Source organism: Furipterus horrens, unplaced genomic scaffold (assembly GCF_987537825.1).
Source record: "Furipterus horrens unplaced genomic scaffold, mFurHor1.1.pri manual_scaffold_6, whole genome shotgun sequence".
NCBI classification, from domain to species: domain Eukaryota; kingdom Metazoa; phylum Chordata; class Mammalia; order Chiroptera; family Furipteridae; genus Furipterus; species Furipterus horrens.
The window spans coordinates 22,634,741-22,660,700 of record NW_028327176.1 but is presented as its reverse complement, the minus strand read 5'-3'; the positions used below and the strand labels follow the sequence as shown (position 1 = coordinate 22,660,700).

The 25,960-nt window shown below is 37.3% G+C and overlaps 2 protein-coding genes across 3 annotated transcripts; one reads left to right on the top strand and one right to left on the bottom strand.

Annotated features, from left to right (window-relative positions):
- Positions 1-35: 35 nt before the first annotated feature.
- Positions 36-18,844, top strand: CEBPZ (CCAAT enhancer binding protein zeta). Its single transcript, XM_090281162.1, has 16 exons — positions 36-209; positions 2,175-3,667; positions 5,717-5,948; positions 6,521-6,704; positions 8,314-8,402; positions 10,169-10,222; positions 10,757-10,859; positions 10,967-11,035; positions 12,286-12,352; positions 13,260-13,360; positions 14,014-14,071; positions 14,324-14,517; positions 14,905-14,991; positions 17,884-17,945; positions 18,043-18,124; positions 18,515-18,844. Exons 1-16 carry the CDS (start codon positions 66-68, stop codon positions 18,652-18,654), a joined length of 3,159 nt encoding a protein of 1,052 aa, XP_090137288.1. The 5' UTR covers positions 36-65; the 3' UTR covers positions 18,655-18,844.
- Positions 17,407-24,998, bottom strand: CEBPZOS (CEBPZ opposite strand). Of its 2 annotated transcripts, none has more exons than XM_090281163.1 (5): positions 24,941-24,998; positions 20,351-20,466; positions 19,293-19,337; positions 18,694-18,778; positions 17,407-17,631 (listed from the first exon to the last, which is right to left on the bottom strand). In XM_090281163.1, the coding sequence occupies exons 2-4, from the start codon at positions 20,463-20,465 to the stop codon at positions 18,696-18,698; spliced, it is 243 nt and encodes an 80-aa protein (XP_090137289.1). In that variant the 5' UTR covers position 20,466; positions 24,941-24,998; the 3' UTR covers positions 17,407-17,631; positions 18,694-18,695. The 2 variants fall into 2 exon arrangements, with proteins under 2 accessions (XP_090137289.1, XP_090137290.1); XM_090281164.1 differs by lacking the exon at positions 24,941-24,998 and adding an exon at positions 24,537-24,906.
- Between the last annotated feature and the right edge of the window lie 962 nt (positions 24,999-25,960).

Below are 25,960 nucleotides of genomic sequence, written 5' to 3'. Positions count from 1 at the left end.
CCGGAAGTGCGTCACGCGGCCCAGCGGAAGGAACCAGTGAACAGTTCGCGCGTGCTCTGCTAACCATGGCGGCTGTCAAGAGACCTTTGGAGTTCCACGCCAAGCGGCCCTGGGGTCCTCACGAAGGGGCAGAAGATACTGACGAGGACGACGAGGAGGGTAACAATGGGTTCTCCATGGAGGAAGTGTTACGGCTTGGAGGCACCAAGGTAATGGCCTTGGACTCCCGGAGAAGGGGACCAGGGGCGCGGGGGGTCGTCTCTCACGTGACCCGCACGCCGAGGAGTTGGAGGGAGTCCTGGACCCAGTTCCCAGCTTCGAAATGTGTTCTGTGCGCTTCCCGCGCCACTTCTTTTCCACTGCTCTTTACAAGATAAAAGCCGAATTGAGCATTTTTATGATACAGCCTTAGAATGCAGGCGGTCCTCTCGTTTTATTTACGTAGTAGAGCTGGCCCTCCATGTGGTCACAGGGGACTGACCTTCTGGCACCGACCGCGTGACGTCCGTGTTTTGAACTCCATTGGTGTTGGTCATTTAACTTGTATTCTCACCGAGTACGTGCACATGCTCCCTGGGCGCTCAGAAAGCTCTTGGAGTTTACGTTCTGATTGTGGGAAAGGAGCAGAAACCAAGCTCTTGAATACATAGGATCCCAGACGCTGAGGGGATCCGGGAACCCATTACTGAGGTAGATATTGGAGCAAAAACCTGAAGGGAAGTAAGGACTGAACCATGTTTTATGAACAACAGAAATATCAGTTTAACTGAGGCAGAGTGAGGTAAGAGTATGGGCTTTTACCCTGAGTCTGACAGAACCATTAGAATATTTGGGACAAAGAGGTGACAGAAATTGGCTTATTTTTGTTTATTATTAAGTATTCTTTTGAGACTAGAATTGGGGAGGAGGGTGGAATAGAGGCAAGAGAAATGCACCTTACAGGAGCAGAGTCACAGTTTGCTCTGTGCTGGGGTTGTATTTGATTTTAAATATGTAATATATGTACATGCTACAAAAAGGATTTTGTTTTGTTTTTTAAGGGATACATGGTGAAAAGCTTTTTTCCGCACTTTTAGCTCCAGCGATGCAATTTACTTTTCAAGAAGCAGTATTTTTAGAAGCCTCTTTTGTGTCTTCCAAAGAAATACACATGCATGTGCGTTGTATTTTTTTTACACAAAAGGCACCATACTATATCTACATGATATCTTACATCCTTTTTTTTGCTGTGTTAGAGATCCTTCTATATCAGAATGTAAAGTTCTATGTCATTAGTTTAATTCCTGCATAAATCATTGTCTATCTTAATTTTCTATCAGCCATTTATTTGGATATGTAAGTTGTCAGTATTTGCTACTTTAAGTAGTGCTTCAGTATATAACCTTCGGTATCTTTTCCACGTTTGTAAATGTACATGTAATCTAAATTTGTAGAAATGGAACTGCTGGGTCAAAGGTTATGTGTCTTCTATGTATTTAAAGTTGCCAGATTGCCCTCCTTAGAGGCTGTGCCAGCTTACACTCCCATCAGCCGTGAAGGAACGTGCGTCCTCTCCTCCTTCCCAGACACCACCTGTCATAGTTTTATCTTTGCTCTCTGACAAATTAAAAAATGGATACATCACTGTGGTTTTAATTTGAATTTCTGTACATGTCAGTGGGTTGAGCATCTTTTCATATTTTTAAAGAATCACTTTTTTTCCTCTATGAATCTATTTGTTTATACCTTTGCACATGTTTCTGTTGGGTTTTTTGTTATTTCCTTAGTTGATGTGTAGGAACTTATATTAATTCTTGAGCCCAATTACTGATATGAGTTGCCAGTAATTTTTTCCAGTTTATTATTTGTCTTGATTTGAGTATGTTTTGTGTGAGAGAATGATAAATTTACCCATTCTTCCTTTCGTGGGCCCAAAGATTTTTGTCAAGTCTGAAAGGTTTTCCCTACTCTGAAAATGTTTTTAAAATTATGTTGTGCTTTCTTCTATTATTTTATGGTTCTAGTTTTTACATTTAAATCTCAGATCCGTCAAGTATTTATTTTGATGTGGGGTAGGAGATCGGGCAATACCGTGACAACTTTGATTTCAAAGATACAGGTTTCACATTAACTTTTGAAGTTTTAATTAAGCTGTTGGATTTGTAATTTATTTTTAACCTTATGTGTTTATACAGCAAGATTACCTTATGCTGGCTACTCTGGATGAGAATGAGGAAGTTGTGGATGGAGGCAAAAAAGGAGCAATTGATGACCTTCAACAAGGTGAACTGGAAGCATTTATTGAAAATCTGAGTTTGGCCAAGTATGCAAAAGCTTTCATAATTGAAGAAGATGAACCAAGCAACAAAGAAGATGCCAGCAAAAAAGCAAGTATACCTAAATTAGGTAATAAAAAGCAAAATGCAGCAGAAAGTGAAAGGACATCAATCAGTAAGGTGAAAAACAAGAAGAGAACAGAACAACATTCTGTTGAGAACAGTGCTGTAACAATTAAGAAAGATAAACAACAGGACGTCTTTGAATTTTTTGAGAGACAGGCATTGTTACTGAAGCCTGGAGGCAAATGGTTTGATCTTGAGTATAGCAGTGAATATTCTTTGGAACCCCAGCCTCAGGATATTGTGTCTAAGTACAAAACTTTGGCTCAGAAATTGTATGAGCATGAAATTAACTTATACAAAAATAAGACGAATAATCAAAAGGGAGCCTCTTCTACCTGGATGAAGGCAATTGTATCATCGGGTACCCTAGGTGACAGGATGGCAGCCATGATTCTTCTTATTCAGGATGATGCTGTTCACACACTCCAGTTTGTAGAAACTCTCGTAAACCTTGTGAAAAAGAAGGGCAGCAAACAGCAGTGCCTCGTGGCTTTGGATACTTTCAAAGAGTTACTCATTACAGACCTTTTGCCAGATAATCGAAAACTAAGGATTTTCAGCCAGCATCCTTTCAACCAACTGGAACAATTGTCCAGTGGCAACAGGGACTCAAGAGACAGAAGGCTGATCTTATGGTATTTTGAACACCAGCTGAAACACTTAGTGGCTGAATTTGTACAGGTCCTAGAAACTTTAAGTCATGATTCATTAGTAGCCACCAAAACCAGAGCGCTTTCTGTGGCACATGAGCTGCTCTGTAACAAACCTGAGGAGGAAAAGGCTCTTCTTATGCAAGTGGTAAACAAACTGGGAGATCCGCAGAACAGAATAGCCACAAAAGCCTCCCATCTGTTAGAGACGTTGCTCTGTAAGCATCCCAACATGAAAGGCGTTGTGTGTGGTGAAGTGGAAAGGCTGCTCTTTCGCTCAAATATCAGCTCCAAAGCACAATACTATGCAATTTGCTTTTTAAATCAAATGGTTCTCTCCCATGAAGAAAGTGAATTGGCTAACAAATTAATAACTCTTTATTTTTGTTTTTTTCGGACTTGTATCAAGAAAAAAGATATTGAATCAAAAATGCTTAGTGCCCTTTTAACAGGTGTGAATAGGGCCTATCCTTATGCCCAGACTGGTGATGACAAAGTGAGGGAGCAGGTTGATACGCTGTTTAGAGTGTTACATATTGTGAATTTTAATACCAGTGTGCAGGCTTTAATGTTGCTTTTCCAAGTGATGAATTCTCAGCAGACAATATCGAATCGCTATTACGCAGCATTATACAGGTAAGTAATACCCTTCCAATATGTGAATGTGAGGAATAATGTTATAGCACACACAGTGCCCCTCTGTGGGGCAAGAGAAAGACTTATAAAACTGGATTTTAGGGTCCCCTCAGGCTTGTTACTGACTTTGACTAAGTCACTTAATCTTCATTTTCCTGTTGGACAACTAGGTTATATGCTTTGAAAACACTGTTTATTATTTTTTATTTTGAGGTGTTAAAATACAGAAAAATACAACCCCCACCCCCACCCCCCACCAATGGTATCCTACCATTTAATAATTTCAAATTTAATATTTTGCTGTATTTGTTTTAAATCTTTTGGGATATTGAAGAGATAGGACTACACGAGCAAGTTTCCTTCTCTCCCCACTCCCCACCCGCCCTCAGTCCTATATTTCTTTATCCTGTCCTTCACGCGGCCAGTTAGTCACTCAGCACGAATGGAAGTGCCAGCTATATGCTGGGTCCTGTTCTGGGTGCTTAGGATATAGAGCACAGTGAACAAAATTCCCACCACTAGACGTGCTTACATCTATATTAGGGAAGTCAGATGGTAAACAAGTTTGTTAGAGAGGGAGGTTTGGTGGTTGCAGTTTTGGCATTATTTTTAATATTGGGATTAAGATTTTGTTTATCGAACTTTGTAACGTCCTCCAGTGCACCATTGAGGCATGATGTTTTGAACAGTGAGGAAACACTTTGCAGCTATTCAAGGGTACCAACAAGCTTTGCATTTCCTTCTAATCAATTTTTATAATTTTACAGTCGTATGTCTTGTGAGAAATGTAATGTAGTGGTTAACTCTTGGACCCAAACCACACTGTCTAGGTTTGAGTCCCAGCCATTAGTTTGCTGTGAAACTTGGGACAAATTACTTAATCCTCATAACCCTGTCGGTAGACATGATCGATCCCACTTTACCGTGTCAGTTTATTTGTCTATAGAATGGAGTGAGAAACCTATATCTTAGGGTTATAAAGATTATGAAACTTTTCCAAGGTTACACAGCTAGAAAATGACAAAATGAGGACTTCAATAAGATTAGTTAATGTATATTTTACCCTATGTACTTTTCATAAGTATGTTAAGCACTTAACAATGCCTGGCACATAGTAAGTTCTCTGTAAGTACTGGCTGCTGCTGTTATTAATATTATTCACATGCATTTCGTAGTTTAATCCTTGAATGGCCCTCCACTCTGAGGTTCAGTAATTTGTTCAAGATCACACAAACAATACAAGATCAAGTTAGGGAGCAAATCCAGCTAGCTGGCTTTGGAGTTCACGATATTTCCTGGCACTGATAGCACTGGGACACTAAAAAGAATCTCAAAGGCCTTTGCATAACTCTTAAGAGTACAGTTTTCTTTTTTATTTTGTTTCAATAATTAAAACTTCACTTTTTTAGTTTGGAGAGATTCTAGTGCTGAAAATGTACAGGTTTGGGGATCTTTAGTTATAACTTTTGAGGGTCACAGGAACTTCTAATTTTTAGAAAATGTTTGGAATCTATTGAAAAACATTTTGCTAATATTGTTCAACATCTCAGTGTTTAACACAACAGTCTCGTATCTGAAGAGTAACTGCATTCCTAAATTCTTTAAATTACTGCTTGCCAAGAGCTCTTACATGTGGATTTCCCCAGAGGGCTTTTAAGTTTTCTTAAAGTATTTATTTCCTCTTTGTTTTATTAAGAAGCCTTGAAATAAAAAGTCTCTAGTGTTTTGGGATTAAGAAATGAAGAAATTGTTTGGTTTACAAAAATGTGATTTATTAAAAACTTCAGGAACATGTTCTCTGTCAAATGGAGATACCCCTTTCTAAACACATTGTATGCGGGCATTTAGTGCCAATGCATTATGGCAGGAGTGGGTGATTTTTTGAAATATGCCATCATTCTTTCTGTTTGGGTCATTGACTTGCATTTTACCTCTTGGCAAAAATGACCACTTGTTCTAAAATAAGGAGGTTAGTAGTTGCCCCTGATATGTGGCTGCTGGTTGTAGAAAAATTATGAATAAACACTTGATCTTATTTTTGTTTTACAGGAAGATGTTGGATCCAGGGTTGATGATGTGTTCGAAGCAAGCCATGTTTCTTAACCTTGTCTACAAATCTCTGAAAGCTGACATCGTCTTGCGCAGGGTGAAGGCTTTTGTGAAGAGGTTACTTCAAGTTACTTGTGAGCAGATGCCACCATTCATATGTGGAGCTTTATATCTTGTGTCTGAGATCCTTAAAGCAAAACCTGGTTTAAGAAGTCAACTGGAAGATCATCCGGTATATTTTACAACTGCTTTTTAAATTGAGTGGGTTCTGAAATATACTGGTGTTTTTCTTCTTTGTTTCAATGACAGTAACTTTCTCAGTTGTCTGGAGCATGTCAGACTTGAATCCTGCAGTTGGACAGACCTGGGCTTTAGTCCCAGGTGTATAGTTTGTAGGTGAGCGTATTGCTTGACCCTCTTACTCATAATAAACCACACTACACTAAACTACAATTATATGAATGGTTATAGATGGTTATAGAGCTAGGAGATCTCAAGCCCATTCCCTAAGTTGTGAAATGAACATAATAACATCTACCTGGTAGGGTTATTTAAAACATGTCAGAAATTTGTTCTGAATGTTTTTATGTAATAAAGTCCCAAGGTCTCCGGGATTCTTGGCTCAAAACTTAACTCTGTTACATTAAGAAATAAAGATGTTCTCCCCTCCCGATCTAATTCTCCCTGAAGGAACTTTCATGTTTCACCAAAGTTGCAATTAATGTATCTTCTTTAAAATTGTCTCACATAATTGAATACAGACTTCCAGTTGATTAGCCCAGATTCATTAAACCACTTTTTCAGGAGTCTGATGGTGAAGAAAATTTTACTGACGTTAGAGATGATGAAGACATAGAAACATTTTCTCATGCAGATGAAGAGAAAGGTAACATGAAAAAAGTTGAGAGAGAAGAAACTGTGTCTAAAAGTCAAATGGAAACCCAAAAATCAGAGTCTGCATCTTGGGTACACTTTGATAATTTGAAAGGTGAGTTTTTTAAATCTTTAAATTATTCTCTTGAATTTTTAAGAGGGACTTTGTTTCCCTTTGATTTGAATAGAAATTAATATTATACCATTTTAGAAATCTTCAGTATTGCTGTCTTTAAAATGGAAGCTCTCATAACCAGATATGTTTAAGACCTTAGACGTACGTTTTTAATATAATAGGTCATTTAATTATTAACAACACTACAGGTAGTAAATATACATTCTAAAATAATTTAGCCCTGGCTGGTGTGGCTCAGTGGATTGAGCGCAGGCCTGTGAATCAAAGGGTCGCTGATTTGAATCCCAGTCAGGCACATGCCTGGGTTTGGGACCAGGTCCCCAGTTGGGGGCACATGAGAAGCAACCACACATTGATGTTTCTCTCCTTCTCTTTTTCCCTTCCATTCTCTCTAAAACATAAATAAAATCTTTTTTAAAAATAAATAATATAAATCTTAGAAATTAAAGCAAATACCTTTTGAAATTTTGAAGATTTAATGAGAAAACTCTGGACACATTAGATGCACAATAAACCTTCATTTTCCTCAGCTATTAATCTAAAAGTTTGTACCTTTGAACCAATTTTAGTTTCTTGATCTTTACCTGTATATGTAAGGACCTCAAACATGGGACATATATGAAGATAGCAAAAGTGTACATGAAGGTTTTATTTATAAACGAAAGTATTTAGTTAGATATTGTGAATTGTGTGGAAGTTTCAGTTCTTTTATTTGAGCATCATATTCACCCTCTACAGTTTCTTAAAAGTAATGTTTTAGGATTGAAAACTTTCTGTGAGGTAGATACTTTAGGTTTTACATATACATACACAAACTGAATTGTCTATTAATAGAATACTAGGGCCAAAAGAAGTCTTAGAAATGCATTCTCTTCATTTGAGGCTATAAAGAAAAGATTACTAGCCTTGAGAATCAAGAAATATGCCTGACCTATTTCTTCAAACTTGTGGGACTCAGGGTCAAATTATTTTCTCTCTCCAAATTTCAGTTTGTGAAGTAGAAAAGAGAAGTCTGGTAGCCACCAGGAGAGTTTTTAAAAAAAAGCCATCAGTTGTCTTAAGGCTAAACTGAAAATAATTCTTTAGAAGGATGATGAGCATGTACGTTGTGAAAGAGACAATTCATAGTTGTTCTGAAAAGCCTTTGTTTTCAATTTTTTAATCCTGAGTTTCTGAAAACATGAAGAAAATGTAAAACCTGTTCCAAGAGAGAATTGTTTCTGGGCATAATTTAATGACAAATATTTAGAGCACTCTAAAGTTCCAAAAGACTTGAGACCTATTTCATCTTCAGGTTTTTTGCCGTCTTAACACTATAACCTAATTGACCAAGAAATCAGTACCGTTTGTTGCTATTTGAAACGGGTAGAAGTTTTGAAGGGAACCTTTTAGTAACTGGGATAAAATGCTGCCTTATTTATTCAATAGCAAATGCTAGCTTGGGTACCAAGATAAATTCTTGGAGGGGCTTAGAGTTCTTAATCTAGGTAGGATGCCTGGCTAATTAAGAATGTTGAAAATTATATCTGTTGGTAACGATATTAATGATAGTGACATTTGAGATATTCTGGGGTTTTGTTGTTCTCAGGTGGCAAACGGTTAAACACATATGATCCATTCAGTAGAAACCCTTTGTTCTGTGGAGCTGAAAATACAAGTTTTTGGGAACTCAAAAAGGTAAGATCATTTTAATTTGTCTTTAGATTCATTTGTGCTATACATTTGTCCTCATGGATTTAATACCTTGAAGTATCCATTTTTCTTGCAAATAATTAATATAGTTGTTATTTAGACATGAGTTAATTGTCACAAGGAAGCAATTTGAAGTATGTCACATAGCTGTATACTTTATAAGCCATATTTCTTGTTGCCTCTGATAAACATTAAATTTCCACCTTTATGTCTTTATGCATTCACATATAGAAAACTTTTATTTATATATTTATGGTTTTAGAGACAGGGTGAAAAGAGGGAGAAAGAAGGAGAAAAACATTGATGAGAGAAACATCAGTGGGCAAGAGCAACATTTATCAGTTGCCTATCGCACGCCCCCAACTGAAGACCTGGCCCACAACCCAGGCAGGTACCCTGACTGGGAATTGAACAGGCAACCTTTCAGTCTGCAGTGTGACACTCAATCCACTGAGCCACACCAGCCAGGGCTAGAAAATTCTTAAATAACGTACATGCAAAATATGGATGTTGTATGTGGCTATAAATAAGTTTTGCTTTTTTAGGTAAATTATTGCATATAACAGCTCTGAAAAATAGGTAAATTTTGCTTATGCATTAGATACCCCTGAAAAGTTTGTGATGAAAGCACTTTCTGCAAATAAAGTTATTTTTAAATGCATAGGAGTAGCTCATATTTTGTGATTTCTCTTGTAAAGCAAATAATCCTATACAGTGATTCTCCAAGTGTGGTCACAGATTCCTGGAGGTCCCTAACCCCTTTCCAGCAAGTCCTCAAAGTCACAGCTACTTTCAGAATGATACTAAGACACTATTTACCTTCGACACTGTTGACAGTGGCACTGATGGTATAAAGGAAATGATAGGTAAAACTGTTGCTGCATTAGCATGTTAAAGACTAACATTGAGATACACTTGCATCTGTTACATTCTTTACTGCTACTTACTTGCAGTTTTTTTTAAAAAGGCCGGTATCATGTAAGAATGATGAGGCAGGAAGAATTACTGATTTTATTATCTTGACTCTAAAGTACATTTGTTTTTAATATCCTGTGTGCATATACAGCAAGAATGTGTCATGCATTCTGCTCCGTACCTAAGTGTGAAGGTTGTTTCATCTCCCAAGGACAAGTGTCTGTGTAGTTGATGGAAACTCAGTTACTTACTTTTTTCATGAAAGACTGGCTGAGCATTTTGGTTATTCAGACTTGGGTATTTGAGAGCCACTGTCTTGAACATGAAGAAAGTATACAATTATGTGAAAGGCTATTAATAAACCCTCTTTTTTTTCAACTATATATCTGTATGAGGCCAGAGTTTCTTTAAATAACATGGAATATGGAAGATGATGTGAGAATCCATTGTACTCTATTAAGCTGGACATTATGTAGATCTGCAAAACTAAAATAATGCTACTCTAATCACTAATATAATTTTTCATGAAATATGTTATTAATATGTAATAGGTTTATTGTTACTTTAAATAAACTATTAATATATAATAGGTTTATTGTTATTTTAAGTTAAAAAGTTTCTGTTGTAATTTCTAACTAGCTAAATAACAGTAGAGCTATCCCACTTGAATTAAGGAAACTCTTGAGGTCCTTGATTTTTAAGTACACTGAGCAGCCCGGAGACCAAAATATTGAGAATCATTCCTAATGTATTAGCTTAAGTTTCAAGTCTCTGGGTTTTCGTAAATAATCAATAATTGTTGTAAGAGTTGACCTCAATCACATTTTTCTTTTTAGCTGTCTGAACATTTTCATCCTTCTGTGGCTCTATTTGCAAAGACTATCCTTCAGGTAAGTCTGAAATATTCGAAAGACAAGATAAAGACAAATAGTTAATCTAGTTTTAGATAATAATTGATCGCACAGTATTTTCTCCACCAGATAGAATCCTGTACATTTGTCTGCTGTTGTAAAGGAGCAATGACTTGTTTAATACAGAGCAACAGTTGAGTCTTCCCACTGTGGGACGAATGGAAATACAGGTTTTAGGAAACCACAGTTACTCAGTACATTCTGGCTTTTCTCCTAGAGAAAGATTGCCCTCCCCTTTCCTCTTTGCTACTTCAGGGCTTGGTTCCTGGTTAACGGTTAAAGGACCTGTAGTATTCATATAACCAGCAATGTATCATAGAACATGTATGAGTGTCTAATTTCTTTAAGTAAAGAATAATGTGCATGACAGGAATATTTGAAGTCATTTATTGCAATTTGTGCCTTCCATGTTGTAATATACGCTTACAATTTCCTATTTTTTTCCTCATCTGGATGAATACATGTAATTTGAGTTAAGTTCTGAAATTTACACCCCCCCCCCCCACCTTTCAGGGAAATTATATTCAGTATTCAGGGGACCCACTGCAGGATTTTACACTAATGAGATTCTTGGATCGATTTGTCTACCGAAATCCAAAGCCACATAAAGGCAAAGGTACGCTTCTATTTGATGAATTATATGCTCTTCAGTGTTGACATTTAATAAACAGTATGAGCACATAACTAGGTTTTACATTACACTGTCTTGATTTTACATTTCAGAAAACACAGACAGTTTTGTGATGCAGCCAAAAAGAAAACATTTTATGAAGGATAGTCATAGTCTTGCTGGTAAGTATTTATAAAATACTTTATAATGATTTATAAAAGCCTGGACAATTGAAACTTCTAAGATAGTACAAGTCAGTGACACATAAATTGTGTTATTCTTTGCTCCACTGTATTAGGATAAAACCTAAGCACCAGAGACATTGGCCATCTTTTGTTCCCAAGAATGTGTAGGCATTCCTAGGTCTACTGTGTCTGACAGGCCTTTTTTATTTATTTATTTTTTTAACTATATTACACAAAACTTGAAACATATCCAAAGTAAATAAGAAGTATGATCAGCTTCTCCCCTGCCCCCTTCCCCAGTGACCATCACCCAGCTATAACAGTTATCAATATTTTGCCATTCTGATATCATCTGTAGTTTTATCAGTGAACCCCCCATATATATATGTATGTCTATATGTATGTACTTACTGTCTTTTATAGTTCAGACCATTTTAAGCTCTCTAATATGAGCTTAACAGAAAACCCACACAATGTTGTCCCAGAACATCATGTTAACTTAGTGGTAACGTTCTGTTTCTATAGGTATTTACGCATCTTGGAATCTGACTCTTTGTTTTTCTATGCAGAGCCAACATCCTTTTGCATACCAGATCCCAACTCCTTTTTATTCTAAGGCTAAGGTGAAAACACACCTTATAAATCATTTCATTTCCAGCTAACTTCACAGAGGTCCACAGGTGTGAAAAGACTTGCCCAAAGTTAACAGAGTTAGAATTAGAAGCCAAATTCCCTTTTAATCGGGATGTCAAACTTTTATTCTGAAGAGGGAAAATGAAGTCCTTGGAGCTCGCTACTCTTGTTTCTTAGTTTTCCTCAGTATTAAGTTAAAGTGTAGGTAATTCTATGCTTGCCTTTGCTTCCTGTTCCCAGATGGCAGGCGTGGTCATTTTTCTGAAAATGGCAAGTTTAAAGTGATTATTGAAAGAACTTTTAATTTTTATATCTTGAAATTCAGATCTGATATGCAGTTGGAAGACAGTGAGAGACTGTTCTTTCACTGTGATGTACTGTTGGCTAAACACTGCCCACTCTTCATTATAGCCAGCGATCAGTTTCAGATGTTGGCTTTCCTGAACACAGACTTTTCCAGAGGTTTCCCTTTGCACACTAGGATTCCCTTCTGTCTACCTACCTTACATTTTGAGACTTTAGAATTGTAGGGATGCTGTATGTAGTCTCAACAGCTTGAATAACATTAAAAGAATTTCTTTAATAAATTAAAATTTTTAACTGAATTTTTCTAGTGAACAGTAAGGAGTTCCTTGCAAAAGAAGAGAGCCAAATACCAGTGGATCAAGTGTTCTTCTATAGGTAATATACTTAATATAGTTTCGTTTGGGGAACTGTTAAAATCTAAAAGTTTAGAACCCATAAAATGCTTTGTTAACAGAGGCCAACCTTGAAAAGATCAAAGGACATATCAGTATCCATTTTTGTGAAGAGAATTTATAAATCAGTCATTTTGCTAATATTAAGATAGCTAAGTAAAACTAAAATAAGGATTTGGGGGATTTTAATTAGCATAATTTTTGTTTTATGAATCTTGACTTTGTGGAACTTAGTCTTTAATTTTCTTACAGGTTTTAAATCTGTATTAGTCTAATGTAATGATAGACAACTCCTGAGTCATTAGTCCAAAATGTGGCTCTAAGCAGAATTAGGAAAATTCCTTGTGCTGCTAAGTTCTCAACCCACTGGTATTATTACTAAATGCCTTGCAGTAGAAAAGGAACTATTATCTCATTCGTTGATTTCCTTTGACTTGATTTACTTTATGAAAACATTTTGTGTGAAGAATTTTGAGGGTATGATCCCATCTGCAAAATGTTAAGTTTTATTGTATCCTAATATGACAGTAAGTCTGATAAAATATTGTGACTAGATGTCAGCCACATTTTATGATATTCTGATACTTTTATCATTAGTGTTGACCCTGAAACAAGCTTTTACATATGCCATTTAATTAAGGTGAGTTGAGGTGTTTTTATTAAGAACTAAACCTAAATATTTGAAATATATGCTTCACATTCTAGAAGTTTCCCACTGTTTTGTAGAATTCAAAATTTTTTCTACAATAAATACAAATTTTAGTCATTTACATCCAACTGAATTAACAGTTTTTACACTTGTTTTGTTGACTGGTCATAGGTGCTTTGATTGTAGTAAAATAGGCCCATTAGTAAAATTATCAAATATATAACATGAAATTTTATTTTAGGTATTATAAAAAAGTTGCTATTGTTAAAGAGAAACAAAAACGGAATGCAGATGAAGAAAGTATAGAAGATGTGGATGATGAGGAATTTGCAGAGATGATTGGTAATTTAATGACTCTTCAATTTGTAAAATAATTTATTACTACCTATTTATAGAACCATGGAATATCAGTGGTAGAGTGACCTTAGTTTAAAAAATCATTTAACTAAGAATATTGTGAAAATCCCAATGGAGGATTAAAAATTATTTTGGTGGGATATTATCATTTACATGACAATTCATGGAGAAAAAGTATATTTACATGAGTATATTCATTCTTAAAGCCAAATCTTTTATAAAAGAGAAACCATTTTTACTGTTACTAATTTCCTTGCATTATTGGTAGCAATATACTATTCCATCTATTTCATCTTTATAATCCACAGAGCTAGAAAACCTTAATTGAAATTTAGACTGAAAAGAACATGGAAAATTAGAAAAGCTTACTCTGAGTTCACTTAAATAGTTCTAATAAAGTAAAAAGAACTGTAGGTGATAAATGTTTTATTTGATATTTATCCTCTTTCTATAGAAGAACTGTAGATAGAATCTGAAGTTAACTTGAATCCAATTTTAGTTTAGGAATTTAATTAAAGTCAGGTTTATTTTGGGGTTCATCATAAACAGAAGAATTCTGTTAATTGATTCAGAAATAAGACACGTCAACTTTGTTATTCTTTGCTATATCTCACAATTTGTATGTTGTCCTCTGGCAGATACATTTGAAGATGATAATTATTTCACCTCTGGAAAGGAAGATCTTGACTTTGCTGGGTAAAAGACCTTTCTTCAGTATTTCTTTTCACTGTTTTCTCAGCATTTCCCAAATTGTTGTCCCTCTTGAATAAGCTTGGGAAATGAATCCAGTACTTTCATTTGGGACCTTTATTGTGCATATTAAATAAAGGCTCTGAGCCTTTTGTAACTCCTTTTAAACCTAATCATAACCTAATAACCTGTAGTCATCAAATCACATTTTAAAAAACAGCATCCTCTTTTCCGTTACAAGTTGTTGTTTTTCTTCAGCAATGTGAAAAAGAAAACAAAAGGAGCTAAGGGTGAGCCAGAAGACGAAGATTCCGAAGATAGTAATGATGACCTTGATAACTTGGATGATGATGAAGTTTCTCTAGGAAGTATGAATGAAGAATTTACTGAACTTGATGAAGTTGGAGGAACATTCATGGATGTGTTGGATGATGAAAGTGAGGGCATGCAAGGTAAGGTTTTTTTTTAAAAGACAGAAACAAACGATATCTTCCTTTCTTCCTTAGTGTAGGCTAGTTTTTCTGATGAATGTTTTTTACTGTTACTCTGTATTCAAATTAATACTCAGATCAGCCAGAAGCTTAAAGAGGACCTTTACTCCCTCCCATTTGAAACTGAATGTTTTTGTTTTTTTAAGCAACTGAATGTTGAGTTTTGGACTTCTATTTTAATAAACAATTAGGGTATCTGTGCAATACCTGTTGAACTGTTATGTTGCTTTTAATATTAGAATAGTAATTAGTAGTTTCTAAAAATTAGTCAATATTCATCATTCATCATAACCCTAGAGCAGTCCTGTTGTTGTTAAATTACTTAGTAGCACTTTTTTTTGGTAACAGAACTTGATGAAGTCAGCTCTAAAGTCAATTCTAAGAAAAGCAAGAGGAAAGGTGCAAATGATTTTGACTTTGCTGGATCATTTCAAGGTAAGAAAATACATTTAGTCTCTTTGAAACATAAGCAGTATGCATGTGAAAGATACTACTTGTTATTTCGGGAAATTAACTTTTCTAAATTGTTGGATAATACAATTTAGTTTGTTTTTATAATGGAAAATAACAGTCTTATGTATTTTAGTATGTAAAAATTATTTCCCACATGTCTTCAATTATTTTCTGTTCCTAAATTCTTCTCACATCTGAATATCTCAATCATTTTTTTCATTCATGTTTAAACTATTCAATTATATATAAACCCTACATTTTTCATAAACACCTTTTGCCTTTTCTCAGCCAACTCTTATTCTTTGCCACTTGACCCTTCTGAAAATCCATGCCCTTTATTAACTTCATTTTCCTTTTTTATGAGATGTCATTTTGTTGCCATGACAAAATAATTCTAACCTCAAAAATATCTTACATAAAACAGATAGGAATTCTTTCTGCTCATTTGTTCTGTAACATTTTATAAAGTATACAGTATTCCCTTACTTACCGCAGGTATTATGTTCCAGACTCCCCACCCCCCACGAAATAGGAACCTTACATTTATTCTACACTCGTAAACCTACTTAACTTTAACAACATACGTATACAGTACCACAAAATCCTGCGACATAGCGAAAAATCCACGATAAATTATTACGTATAATATTTTTTAAAATCCTGCAGTACAGTGAGGCCGCAATAAGTGAACCACGATATAGTGAGGGACTGCTGTATCAGATTATCCATTTTAGTGTAACACTTGTAACGTGCTAATAAAAGAAAAAAGTACTATTACCAAGTGACAACCTTAAGTTTTTGATGAAAATATAGACAGCAATACAAAAGTATTTCATTCCATAATTCTGTGGCTACATACACAGGCTTGTGCTTTTTTTATGCTTTGTCTCTTTAGCTTCTGCTTACTAGTAAATACTGAAGAATAAAAATAGACTTGCAAAGTTAAAAATAATTAAAACTTTACAATACTTTATTAAAATTAAATAATATTAAAAACTTTGACATTAAATATTTGACGGTAAGTAAAAAATAATAAAAACTATATATTGGTAGTAATCTGTCAGATTTTTATGCTTATAAAATTTTTATCAGCTCTTTCAAATACTGCTAACAATCAGTTCTCTTAATTAGACTGATTTACCTGATACTTATTTAAATTATGAGGTCTTACAGATTTTGTTTTCAGTTGAATTAATAGTAGCTTTAATAGTAACATATAAGGCGAAATTTTCCTCAAAATCTTATCTTAGAAAAGAAATGTTGCTTTATCTCCAGTCCTACTGAGCCTGTCATATTAAAAGATGCTCTTTCAACAACCTTATTTTTAATAATAAAGTACTATTTAAGAAGACGATAGTCTGAAAGAATCTCATATCTCAGTCAATAATAGTTTTGGATGGAGATTCAAGTGTACCTGACAGAATTGGTTAAAACAAAGAATGAAGCAAAGGAATTTCAGAGATTTGTTAATTGGTCCTGAAGGGTTTCACCTTACATTTACAAATGTTAAAGAAAGGAAACTTTCTTTAAGAAGGCAGTACAGCAAAAGTGCTTACTAATTGAAGTCATAGATATATACCTATAAGATGAATGAAAAAAATACCTTTTCTAATCTGATACCAATGAGCATTCAGCTTAAAATAAAATATTCAAGAATAGCATCATGTACAGTTCTTCAATAATATACATTTCACCTTAATAAAAATTGAGATGAAATGCTCTGGAAACTATTTTATCAAAAGTGGCTCTGGTATATTCATACAAAGAGTTGTACACAATTACTCACAGCAGCATTATTCATAATAGCCAAAAAGTAGGAACAGCCCAAATGTCAATTGACTGTTGCTTGGACAGTAAAATACGGTATACTGATGCGATGGAACATTATTCAGCAGTAAAATGGAATGAAGTGCTAATACATGCTATAATATGGATGAGCCTGAGAATTGTTATATGTAATGAAAGAAGCCAGATACAGAAAACCATTTATGATTCCACTTATATAAAATAGCCAGAAAAAGCAAAGCCATGGGAGCGGTCATGTGACTACAAATGGACATTATGGATCTTTTGAAGTTGATGGAAATGCTCTAAAATTGTGGCTGAACGGCTGGCTATGTAAACTTACACTTATTATACACTTAAACAGCTCAATTTTATGACTAATTTTATTCCTTAGTACACCTTTTTTAAAAAGTGATTCCAGTACTGCCCGAGACACTGACGTCAAAGATGGAAAGAGTTTGGATAATGTTGTTTCAGGAAATGGATTAAAAACTTTCTAGTTAATATATTTTTAATGGTTGGATTTTAATGTGTGAATTAGAACTTAGTATTAAAAAGATGTTTTACTATTTTACCTGTTTTGAAAAATTTATATATCCAGAATAGGTGAGATATTTTTAAAGATAAACCACTTTATTTTGAGAAGTATAAACAAAATGTATTTATAATGCAATAAACATACCTTCAATAATTTCTTAACCATCCAAAGAATAGAACCTCTGGCTTAATTAGAATTTACATTTTGCCTTAAATATTCCAAAATCTATCCATATCAGCTTTGGAATTTTAATCTTGCTGATACTATGAAATAGGGTAAACCTTGATCAGTGGCGAGATCTGAAAGGCAAGGAGATGTAATAGTCATCCGAACAGTTCTATTAGGATACTACCTTTTTAAAAAATAGTATAAACTAACTCTTAAATATAATTCTGTCTTTAAATTCCAGCTACCTAATGGTACTAGAAGATAATTGCAATTGTGTATTTTAACCCAAATATAATTTTTTTTAACAAAACCATATTGAAAGATTTATATTTTTCTAAAATCATTGGATTTACAATTTAATAATCTAGGCTCATACTTTTTAGGACCCAGAAAAAAAAAGAAAAGAAATCTCAGTGACTCCAACCTATTTGTATCTGCTGAAGAGGTAAGGTTAATATACTGTTTTAAGAAGTTAGCTGTTCAACATTGTTCTAAGTTTTCTAATAAATGTCTCTCCCACCCCCAACCCTTTATTTTTTAAGTTTGGCCACCTGTTGGATGAAAATATGGGTTCCAAGTTTGATAACATCGGCATGAATGCCATGGCTAACAAAGATAATGCAAGTAAGTAACCTGAATTTTTCATTGAGGTTTTTTTAATAGCCATACTTAGAACTTCTGAAGATCGTATACTATGAGTTGGCTAAGTAACTTTATAAGTGCTTTATAGACATTTTAATTTTTTCTGATATTGATAGTTACTGGCTTCTGTTCTTTTGCTAGTAAAAGTGTTCAGGGGAAATAAAATCTTTATAGCGCATTTGTTCCTTTCCTGTCCTAGTCTTTTATTTATAAAACAGTAATGTTTGACATTAACTGTGGAAGGAAAGTAACAAGCAAGCAGGGAGTTTGCATAGTGCATGGGAAGCAACTATAGGCCCTGGCAGAGCAGCAGTCCCTGCTGCCCCTAGGATGTTCTGTAGTGTGCTCATCTTTCTTCTCCCCCCGCCAAAGGTCTCAAACAGCTTAGATGGGAGGCCGAACGCGATGACTGGCTACACAACAGAGATGTGAAGAGTATCATCAAGAAAAAGAAGAATTTCAAAAAGAGGAGACCAAAAACCACTCAGAAAATTAAAAAGCAAAGAAAATGAGAGCTTTCCAAATAAATTGTAAATTAAAATTCTACTTACTCCTAACTTTTGTTCTTCAGCCATTTTTCTTGATCCTGCTCTCTGATTCCATACATTCCAGAATGTTCAATGGATTTGTAATAAACTATGAATAAACAGTTATATAAATCATGTAAAAATGTTAAAATTAAACAATATTGAGAAATATCAAGCTATTTTCTTTCTTGCTACATATTTCAGGTAGAAACACCTGTAATAATCACTATAATTAGGTACCTAAGTACTGTGCCAATTACATAATGTTAAGTTGTTTGATTCTTACAACATTTTTGAAGTGGGCATGATTATCTAATTGACAGAGAAACAGCTCCAAGATGTTAGCAAACCTGAGATTGGTTTTAAATTTTAAGCCGTGATTTGATTCCATCACCTCCTCAGATATCCAGCCAGAGCTAACTGCTCTCGTTTAGGTTACTCTTGGTGAGAATTTACTGTGTTCTCAGAAGGAGCTAAATAAAATAGTATGAAAAGTATCTTTTCTTTTTTGGGGGGAAATTGACATAACAAAATAAAATTATTTAGCTCATAATGGATCATAAAGAAATTACTAATTAGTTTAGATAAATGCCTATGGAATGAATAGGATACCTAAAACATACCTTCCAAGATGGAGGGAAATTTCTTGCTCATTGATTGCCTAAAATCTGATGGGGGGAAAAAAAGTATTAAAATTAGACATGATGAGAAATTCATTATATTAACCCACACAGCCATAATTTAGTGCTAGCCTTAGGGTCTATAAAATAGGAATCCCACAGATTAGAAATTTCTCTTAAGGTCCTGGTAATTCAGGAACTATCCTTCTGGGTCTAAATTGCACTTGCCTTACATATAGTCATACATAGTTACTTTGTAGTTTTTTAAATTCTGGCCTATATATACAATAAAAGTTTAGAAATATTTAAAACTAAATTTTTAATGTGTAATTCCCTTATGTAACTGAATTATTTTTATGGATGCAACTTGACCTTGTATTGGATTTAGAAATAAGACTACTTTTAAGGTGATCTTAAAATTTAATTTGCTTTTAAATACTGTTTGGATGTTTTCTTTTATACCCTTACTTACAGTTTAAAAGTACAGAGACTTTTGAGACTATGTGAATATCCAGTATTACCACGGAACAGTGTTCCAGGGAAGTACTTTTAAGAAACAAATGACACGTTTCAAAGCTGGCCACCACGCAGGACTGCTTTGATGAAAGAGAAAACATTTCCTAATTTAAACATTTGTGAGCTCATTAAAATTTTGCCCCACAAAATGTCAAAGCACTTTCAGTGATAGCCAGTGGCATGAAAAAGGTTTTCAGTGCCCAGTACTGATGCGAACCTAAGGACTGATTACTTTGATAATTCAGCTACACTACTCTCTACCGAACCATGAGGTGCATCAGTTTCATCTGTGCTCCCAAAAGAAGCCAGACTAAGGACACTGGGCCCATGCCCCCCATTGGCAAGAGTCAGGAAGTGTGAAACATCTTCCCTAGTCTACAAACATTAACTTTAGGAGGACACTAAGAATAATTAACACCCAGTTTCCCCTTGTGGCCATAAAAATGCCTAATGCTGAATCTGAAGTTTCTCTAAAAATGTCATTTTGCACTAAAAATGCATTAGCAGACTGCATACCCGTCTATTAACTTCTGATTTATGATTACCTTGGCTTGTGTCCATCTTTTTAAATAAAAAATATGCTCCAAAAACGCCCAAAAATTCAGCCACTAAAACTCCTTTAAAGATCTTCTTTGCCAGCGGTTCCAAAGTGCGAGCCATCCTGAGTTTAACAACAAAAATATGTAAACCTAAATGAGCATGTTCAGACGCAATACGGCTTTTATACCAATTAATTCCCACATTTTGAATGATTAGCTCTATTGGAATAAAACTCCAAAGTTATTATTTGTATTAGAGATGTCCCACGTTCCTAGTTTTCAATCCCATGCCCTAAGGCAGTGATTTTCAACCTACGTGCTGCAAGAATTTCTAAAACATGCAATAACACTAGTCAGGGGCACTGACCTCTTTTCCCTAAGACTGGTGAATAAAGAAATGACAACAGCCAACACAGTAATAACCATCTGGTGTGAATGAATAAAAATTATACCTATAAATTATACCTATTTTTTGTCAGATTGGCAAAAATATATCTTTGGGTGTGCTGCAGAATTTTAGCAATTAGTTTATGTGTGCCATGAGATGAAAATCACTGCCCTCGGGCCACAATGAACCAAAAAACATGGCTGGATTAAGCAGAGAGGAGAACTGGCGAAGGCACTGTAAAAATAACAATTTATGAAATTACAATTTTAAAACTAAGGATATAAAATGGTGGAAGACAGATTAAATAATTTTTTAGCTGAACTAGGAATTAACGTATTATCTAATGGGTACAGTATATGACAGAAAATCCGGAGCCGGAGTCCCTAAGGCGGTTTGATGTTGTGATCAACACCGGCAACTCCTGCGGCGCACCTGAACCCAAGCTGTATCGACTCCGTCTTTCCCTTGGACCCTTCAGCTGCGAAGAGAGGGGGGGTCTGCTGCATGGGCAACAGCAGACCCTCCATATTACCCTGCCCAGGCTCTGTAGCTTCAGCTTCACTGGAGAGGACACTCCAGCGACATCGCAAGATGTCGATTCAACACGGGAGGAGACAGATACCATGTCACTCCCGAGTCGGACTGCACAGCCATTCTCGGCGGTGCAGATGGACTCTTAAGAAGCTACACCATCGTCTCTCGAGACGGACGGCTGCCGACGACAGTATATGAAAGCTGTAAAATACCCTACAAAAGTAAGGATATTCTATAAGTGGTTGTACATGGTTATAGCAGGAGCTTTTCATTTAGTTATACAACATATATTGAACTGTGTGCCACAGTCCAAGCATTTTATACAAAGCTGAGCAATAACTGGTTCTTGTTCCTGAACAGCTACTATTGTAACAGGACTTTCAAACTAACTGCATCACCCAATAGCTTGTTAAAATGCACATTTCTGGGCCTCAACCTGCAATTCTCCAAACCCCAGATTCTGATTTATCAATTCTAGGGTAGGTGTCCCAGTAATTTGCCCTTTAGCAGGTAATTCCAATTAATGTTTATACAGGAGGCCACTGGACCAAATGAGGAAGAAAACTGACATACATCACCCAATAAGTGGCAAGACTAGACTTTAGATTTTGATTCTCTTCCTGTAATTAAAATAAAAACTAATCAAAAGAGAGGAATTGAGTCTTTATCCTCTTTCTCTAAAGTAAAAACTAACCAAGGTAAAGGGCTATATAACAAGAAAATGGCACCTATGACTTACTGAATATATGAAATGTAAACCCAAGTTTTTACCCTGCCTCCTTATAACCCTAAAGTCAAGAACCAGGGATCCACCCTGGCTGGTGTGGCTCAGTGGATTGGCTGCCGGCCTGCAAATCAAAGGTCGCCAGTTTAATTCCGAGCCAGGGCACATGCCTGGGTTTAGGGCTAGATCCCCCAGTTGGGAGCACATGAGGCAACCACACATTAATGTTTATCTTCCTCTCTTTTTCCCTCTCCCTCTCTCTAAAAAATAAGTAAAATGTATAAGCCTCTCAATAAAGCTGGAAAATGCATAAATCCCACATTCCTTAAAAAATAAGAGAGAACCAGAGAACCATGGTTTGTAAGCTCAGTATTTTGATATTGTCCTATGTGTGCTCTTTGTCACATAGTTCTGTCCTCTGTGCAGATGGCATGTTCTCTAACACTCAGCAGTCCCAGCCCTGCTCACTATCATGGATTTATTCCATTCACTTCTGACTCCTTTTCACAATGCCTGAGGGTGGGGGTAATTAAATATCCTACCTTGGTAGGATTATCCTACTAAAATCATTATCAGGTATCCCTTCCCTCCAAATTCCCTTCTCTCGTTTTGATAATGTGATCACCCTGGGGACTAAAAGCTTAAAATTGTATTCGTCGGCAGCTGTCCGTCTCGAGAGACGATGGTGTAGCTTCTTAAGAGTCTATCTGCACCACCGAAAATGGCTGTGCAGTCCGACTCGGGAGTGACACGGTATCTGTCTCCTCCCGTGTTGAATCGACATCTTGCGATGACGCTGGAGTGTCCTCTCCAGTGAAGCTGAAGCTACAGAGCCTGGGCAGGGTGATATGGAGGGTCTGCTGTTGCCCATGCAGCAGACCCCCCCTCTCTTCGCAGCTGAAGGGTCCAAGGGAAAGACGGAGTCAATACAGCTTGGGTTCAGGTGCGCCGCAGGAGTTGTCGGTGTTGACTACAACGTCAAACCGCCTTAGGGACTCCGGCTCCGGATTTCCTGTCGGGGTTTACTCCCTTAGCCTTTCCCCTGAAGAGGTATGCCGCAAGGCAGCGGAGGATTTTTGGAGTCAGAGTTTTCCTTCTCTGATGTACCCTGACTGGAAGATCGAACCAGCGACACTTAGCTCGCAGGCCGACGCTCAATCCACTGAGCCAAACCAGCCAGGGGGAAAATTGTATTATTCTTACCTAAAAGAAATGAAGCAGAGGAAGTTTTAAAAAAGGAAAGAACTTAAAACCATCAGGCAGGTGAGTGGGTAGCAAGAGTTGTTTTGCAGTTTACCACAATGCTGGACATTCGTCGTCGTCGGCAGCCGTCCGTCTCGAGAGACGATGGTGTAGCTTCTTAAGTGTCTATCTGCACCGCCGAGAATGGCTGTGCAGTCCGACTCGGGAGTGACACGGCATCTGTCTCCTCCCGTGTTGAATCGACATCTTGCGATGACGCTGGAGTGTCCTCTCCAGTGGAGCTGAAGCTACAGAGCCTGGGCAGGGTGATATGGAGGGTCTGCTGTTGCCCATGCAGCAGACCCCCCCTCTCTTCGCAGCTGAAGGGTCCAAGGGAGACGGAGTCAATACAGCTTGGCTTCAGGTGCGCCGCAGGAGTTGCCGGTGTTGACTACAACGTCAAACCGCCTTAGGGACTCCGGCTCCGGATTTTCTGTCGGGGTTTACTCCCTTAGCCTTTCCCCTGAAGAGGTATGCCGCAAGGCAGCGGAGGTTTTTTGGAGTCAGAGTTTTCCTTCTCTGATGTGCCCTGACTGGAAGATCGAACCAGCGACACTCAGCTCGCAGGCCGACGCTCAATCCACTGAGCTAAACCAGCCAGGGCATAGCTGGACATTATTGACAGGAAATAAGTCCTAATCAGTCCAGGTGCTCTCTTGGGGTTATTTTTAATGTTCAAGGGATGAAAAGAACAAAACAAGGCCTGTCTGTAGCCAGACCCACAGTGTAAGGAATCCAAGAAAAATTTTGTTTTGTTTTGTTGCAGATGATGAGGATAAGGGTTTAAACAATAAAATACAAATAATACTGTAAAATAGATCATTTAACTTTCTGGAAAATATGTGTCACACACACACACACACACATTTTGCATTCCAAGTCCCTCAGCTCAGGAGACGTGTTTATGACGACTGATAAAGCCCATTTGATAAGACCACCAATGAATGGCACACTCTTCACGACAAAGGTAGGTTACTAACTGGCAGAGGAGGAACAAGACTAGACAAGAGTTTGGAGAAGGATGGAACTTAGGTGAAGTTTAAAGCCGTCCTCTGATGGGCTGAAAGAAACGCAGGGCTGTGTGTCCTTGGCGTTAACATCTCACCGGGCTGAGAAGCTAACTCAAGGCACACAAGCTTAAGACAATGCTCAATGTTGCATCTGAAAACCCCTCATCTGTGAATCAAAGCTGGAAATCAACCGGGCTCAGTATTTCCAGGCAACAAGACTTCACACAGCAAGGTCTCTGACAGGCTAGATGTTGGAAAACAAGGTTTCTCAGCTACGTCTCCGGGTTTCATTACCAAGAGCAGTTTTTTCGGGTTCCCACCTTCAAGAAGAGCCAAGCAACCTGCGAGGCGTCTGAGCCGAGGACACCAGGCTAGCTACCCACGATCTTCAGCCTCCGGCTCCCACCGTCACCCCAGCTCCCCGGTGCAACATGGCTGCCCCCAGCTCTCACTGCCCCGGGATCCCTGGAGGTTCCAGCCCGGCCTGCGCCGCCCCGGTTGCGGGGCCGACGTGGCCGAGCGACCCGGAAACACTCGGACAAGTCTCGCGCTCGCTCCAGCGGACTGGAGACACTAAAACCCGAGTGTCCTCAGCATGGCCCCAGAACTCTAGCGATGCCCCCCAAAGCGTGCCGCGCTCCCGGCTCTGGGTAGTCCAAGTCACCCCTGCGAATTAGAGCTGCCGGCCCTGGTCTCACCTGAACCGTGCACAAGCCGGGCTGCGCAGGAGCAAACGTGGGCAGAGCCCCGCCCCTCCCGGCGTTGGCCCCGCCCCCACACCGTAATTCATTATTTACTGTACTCTTGCCAAGAGCCTATTCTGACTGCGGCCTACATAACATTATTTTATTGAGTCCTCAAAGCAACCCTACGCTGTGAATATCTCATTTTACAGAGAAGGGGAAAGGCTTACCCTGCCCACAATCGCACAATAAGACAGAACTCGTATTTGAACCAAGGACGCCAACTCCAAAGCCTGTGCTCATTTTTCTGCACCCTTTGAGCCAAAGTCTGATAGTCTCCAAGAATCAGCATATTGGCCTCACCTGGGAGCTTTTTAGAAATGCAGATCTACTCGATCAAAATCTGCATTTTAGCCAGATCCCTAGACAATTCGACTGCAAATTAAAATGTGAGATGCACTGCCTGTCATGCCCACCAGGTAGGAGGAGTAGGGGGAAGGAGAGGAGGAGAAAAGAAATATAAAGGTCTCTTAAGGTACCAGGTGCAAAACAAATAGACACAAACCTACCTTCACTGACATTGTAATCTAGTGGAGGGTAAAACATATCTGCAAATAACTAATGAAAAGCACACAGTGATTAGGTTCTCTGCTTCAGATCTAAGGGATCCATGAGGTCTGAGAGAAGGGGTGATAGCTGGAGCTGTTTTTGTCAGTGCCAGGTAAAGGCAGTGCCTCTGAGAAGCACTCCTCGATGCCCCCAATTTTCCTGTCCAACCCCCACATGAGGTCCATTCGCACAATTGAGCTATCATAAATAATGGGAAATCTGGATACATAAACTGTATCCATTTAAAGCTAACAATGTCATTAGTCAAGATCACTCGGGCCTGCACAGACCAAGAACCCCAATCTCTTCCAGTACATCAGTTTTACTGGTAACCTCTTAATGTTGGGTTATGTAAGAGTTTCTTGACCTCTCCTATTTGCTCTACAGAAACAGCCTCTGGCCTGAACCTCCATTCTATTAATACTA

Coding starts and splice junctions, on each gene's coding strand:
- CEBPZ (XM_090281162.1), top strand. CDS start 66: ATGGCGGCTGTCAAGAGACCTTTGGAGTTCCACGCCAAGCGGCCCTGG. Junction 14,072..14,323: donor GAAGATCTTGACTTTGCTGG/GTAAAAGACCTT, acceptor GTTTTTCTTCAG/CAATGTGAAAAAGAAAACAA. Junction 14,992..17,883: donor CTTTGCTGGATCATTTCAAG/GTAAGAAAATAC, acceptor CATACTTTTTAG/GACCCAGAAAAAAAAAGAAA.
- CEBPZOS (XM_090281163.1), bottom strand. CDS start 20,465: ATGGCTCGCACTTTGGAACCGCTGGCAAAGAAGATCTTTAAAGGAGTT. Junction 19,338..20,350: donor AAAGATGGACACAAGCCAAG/GTAATCATAAAT, acceptor TCCCCCCATCAG/ATTTTAGGCAATCAATGAGC. Junction 18,779..19,292: donor ATTTCCCTCCATCTTGGAAG/GTATGTTTTAGG, acceptor GTTTATTCATAG/TTTATTACAAATCCATTGAA.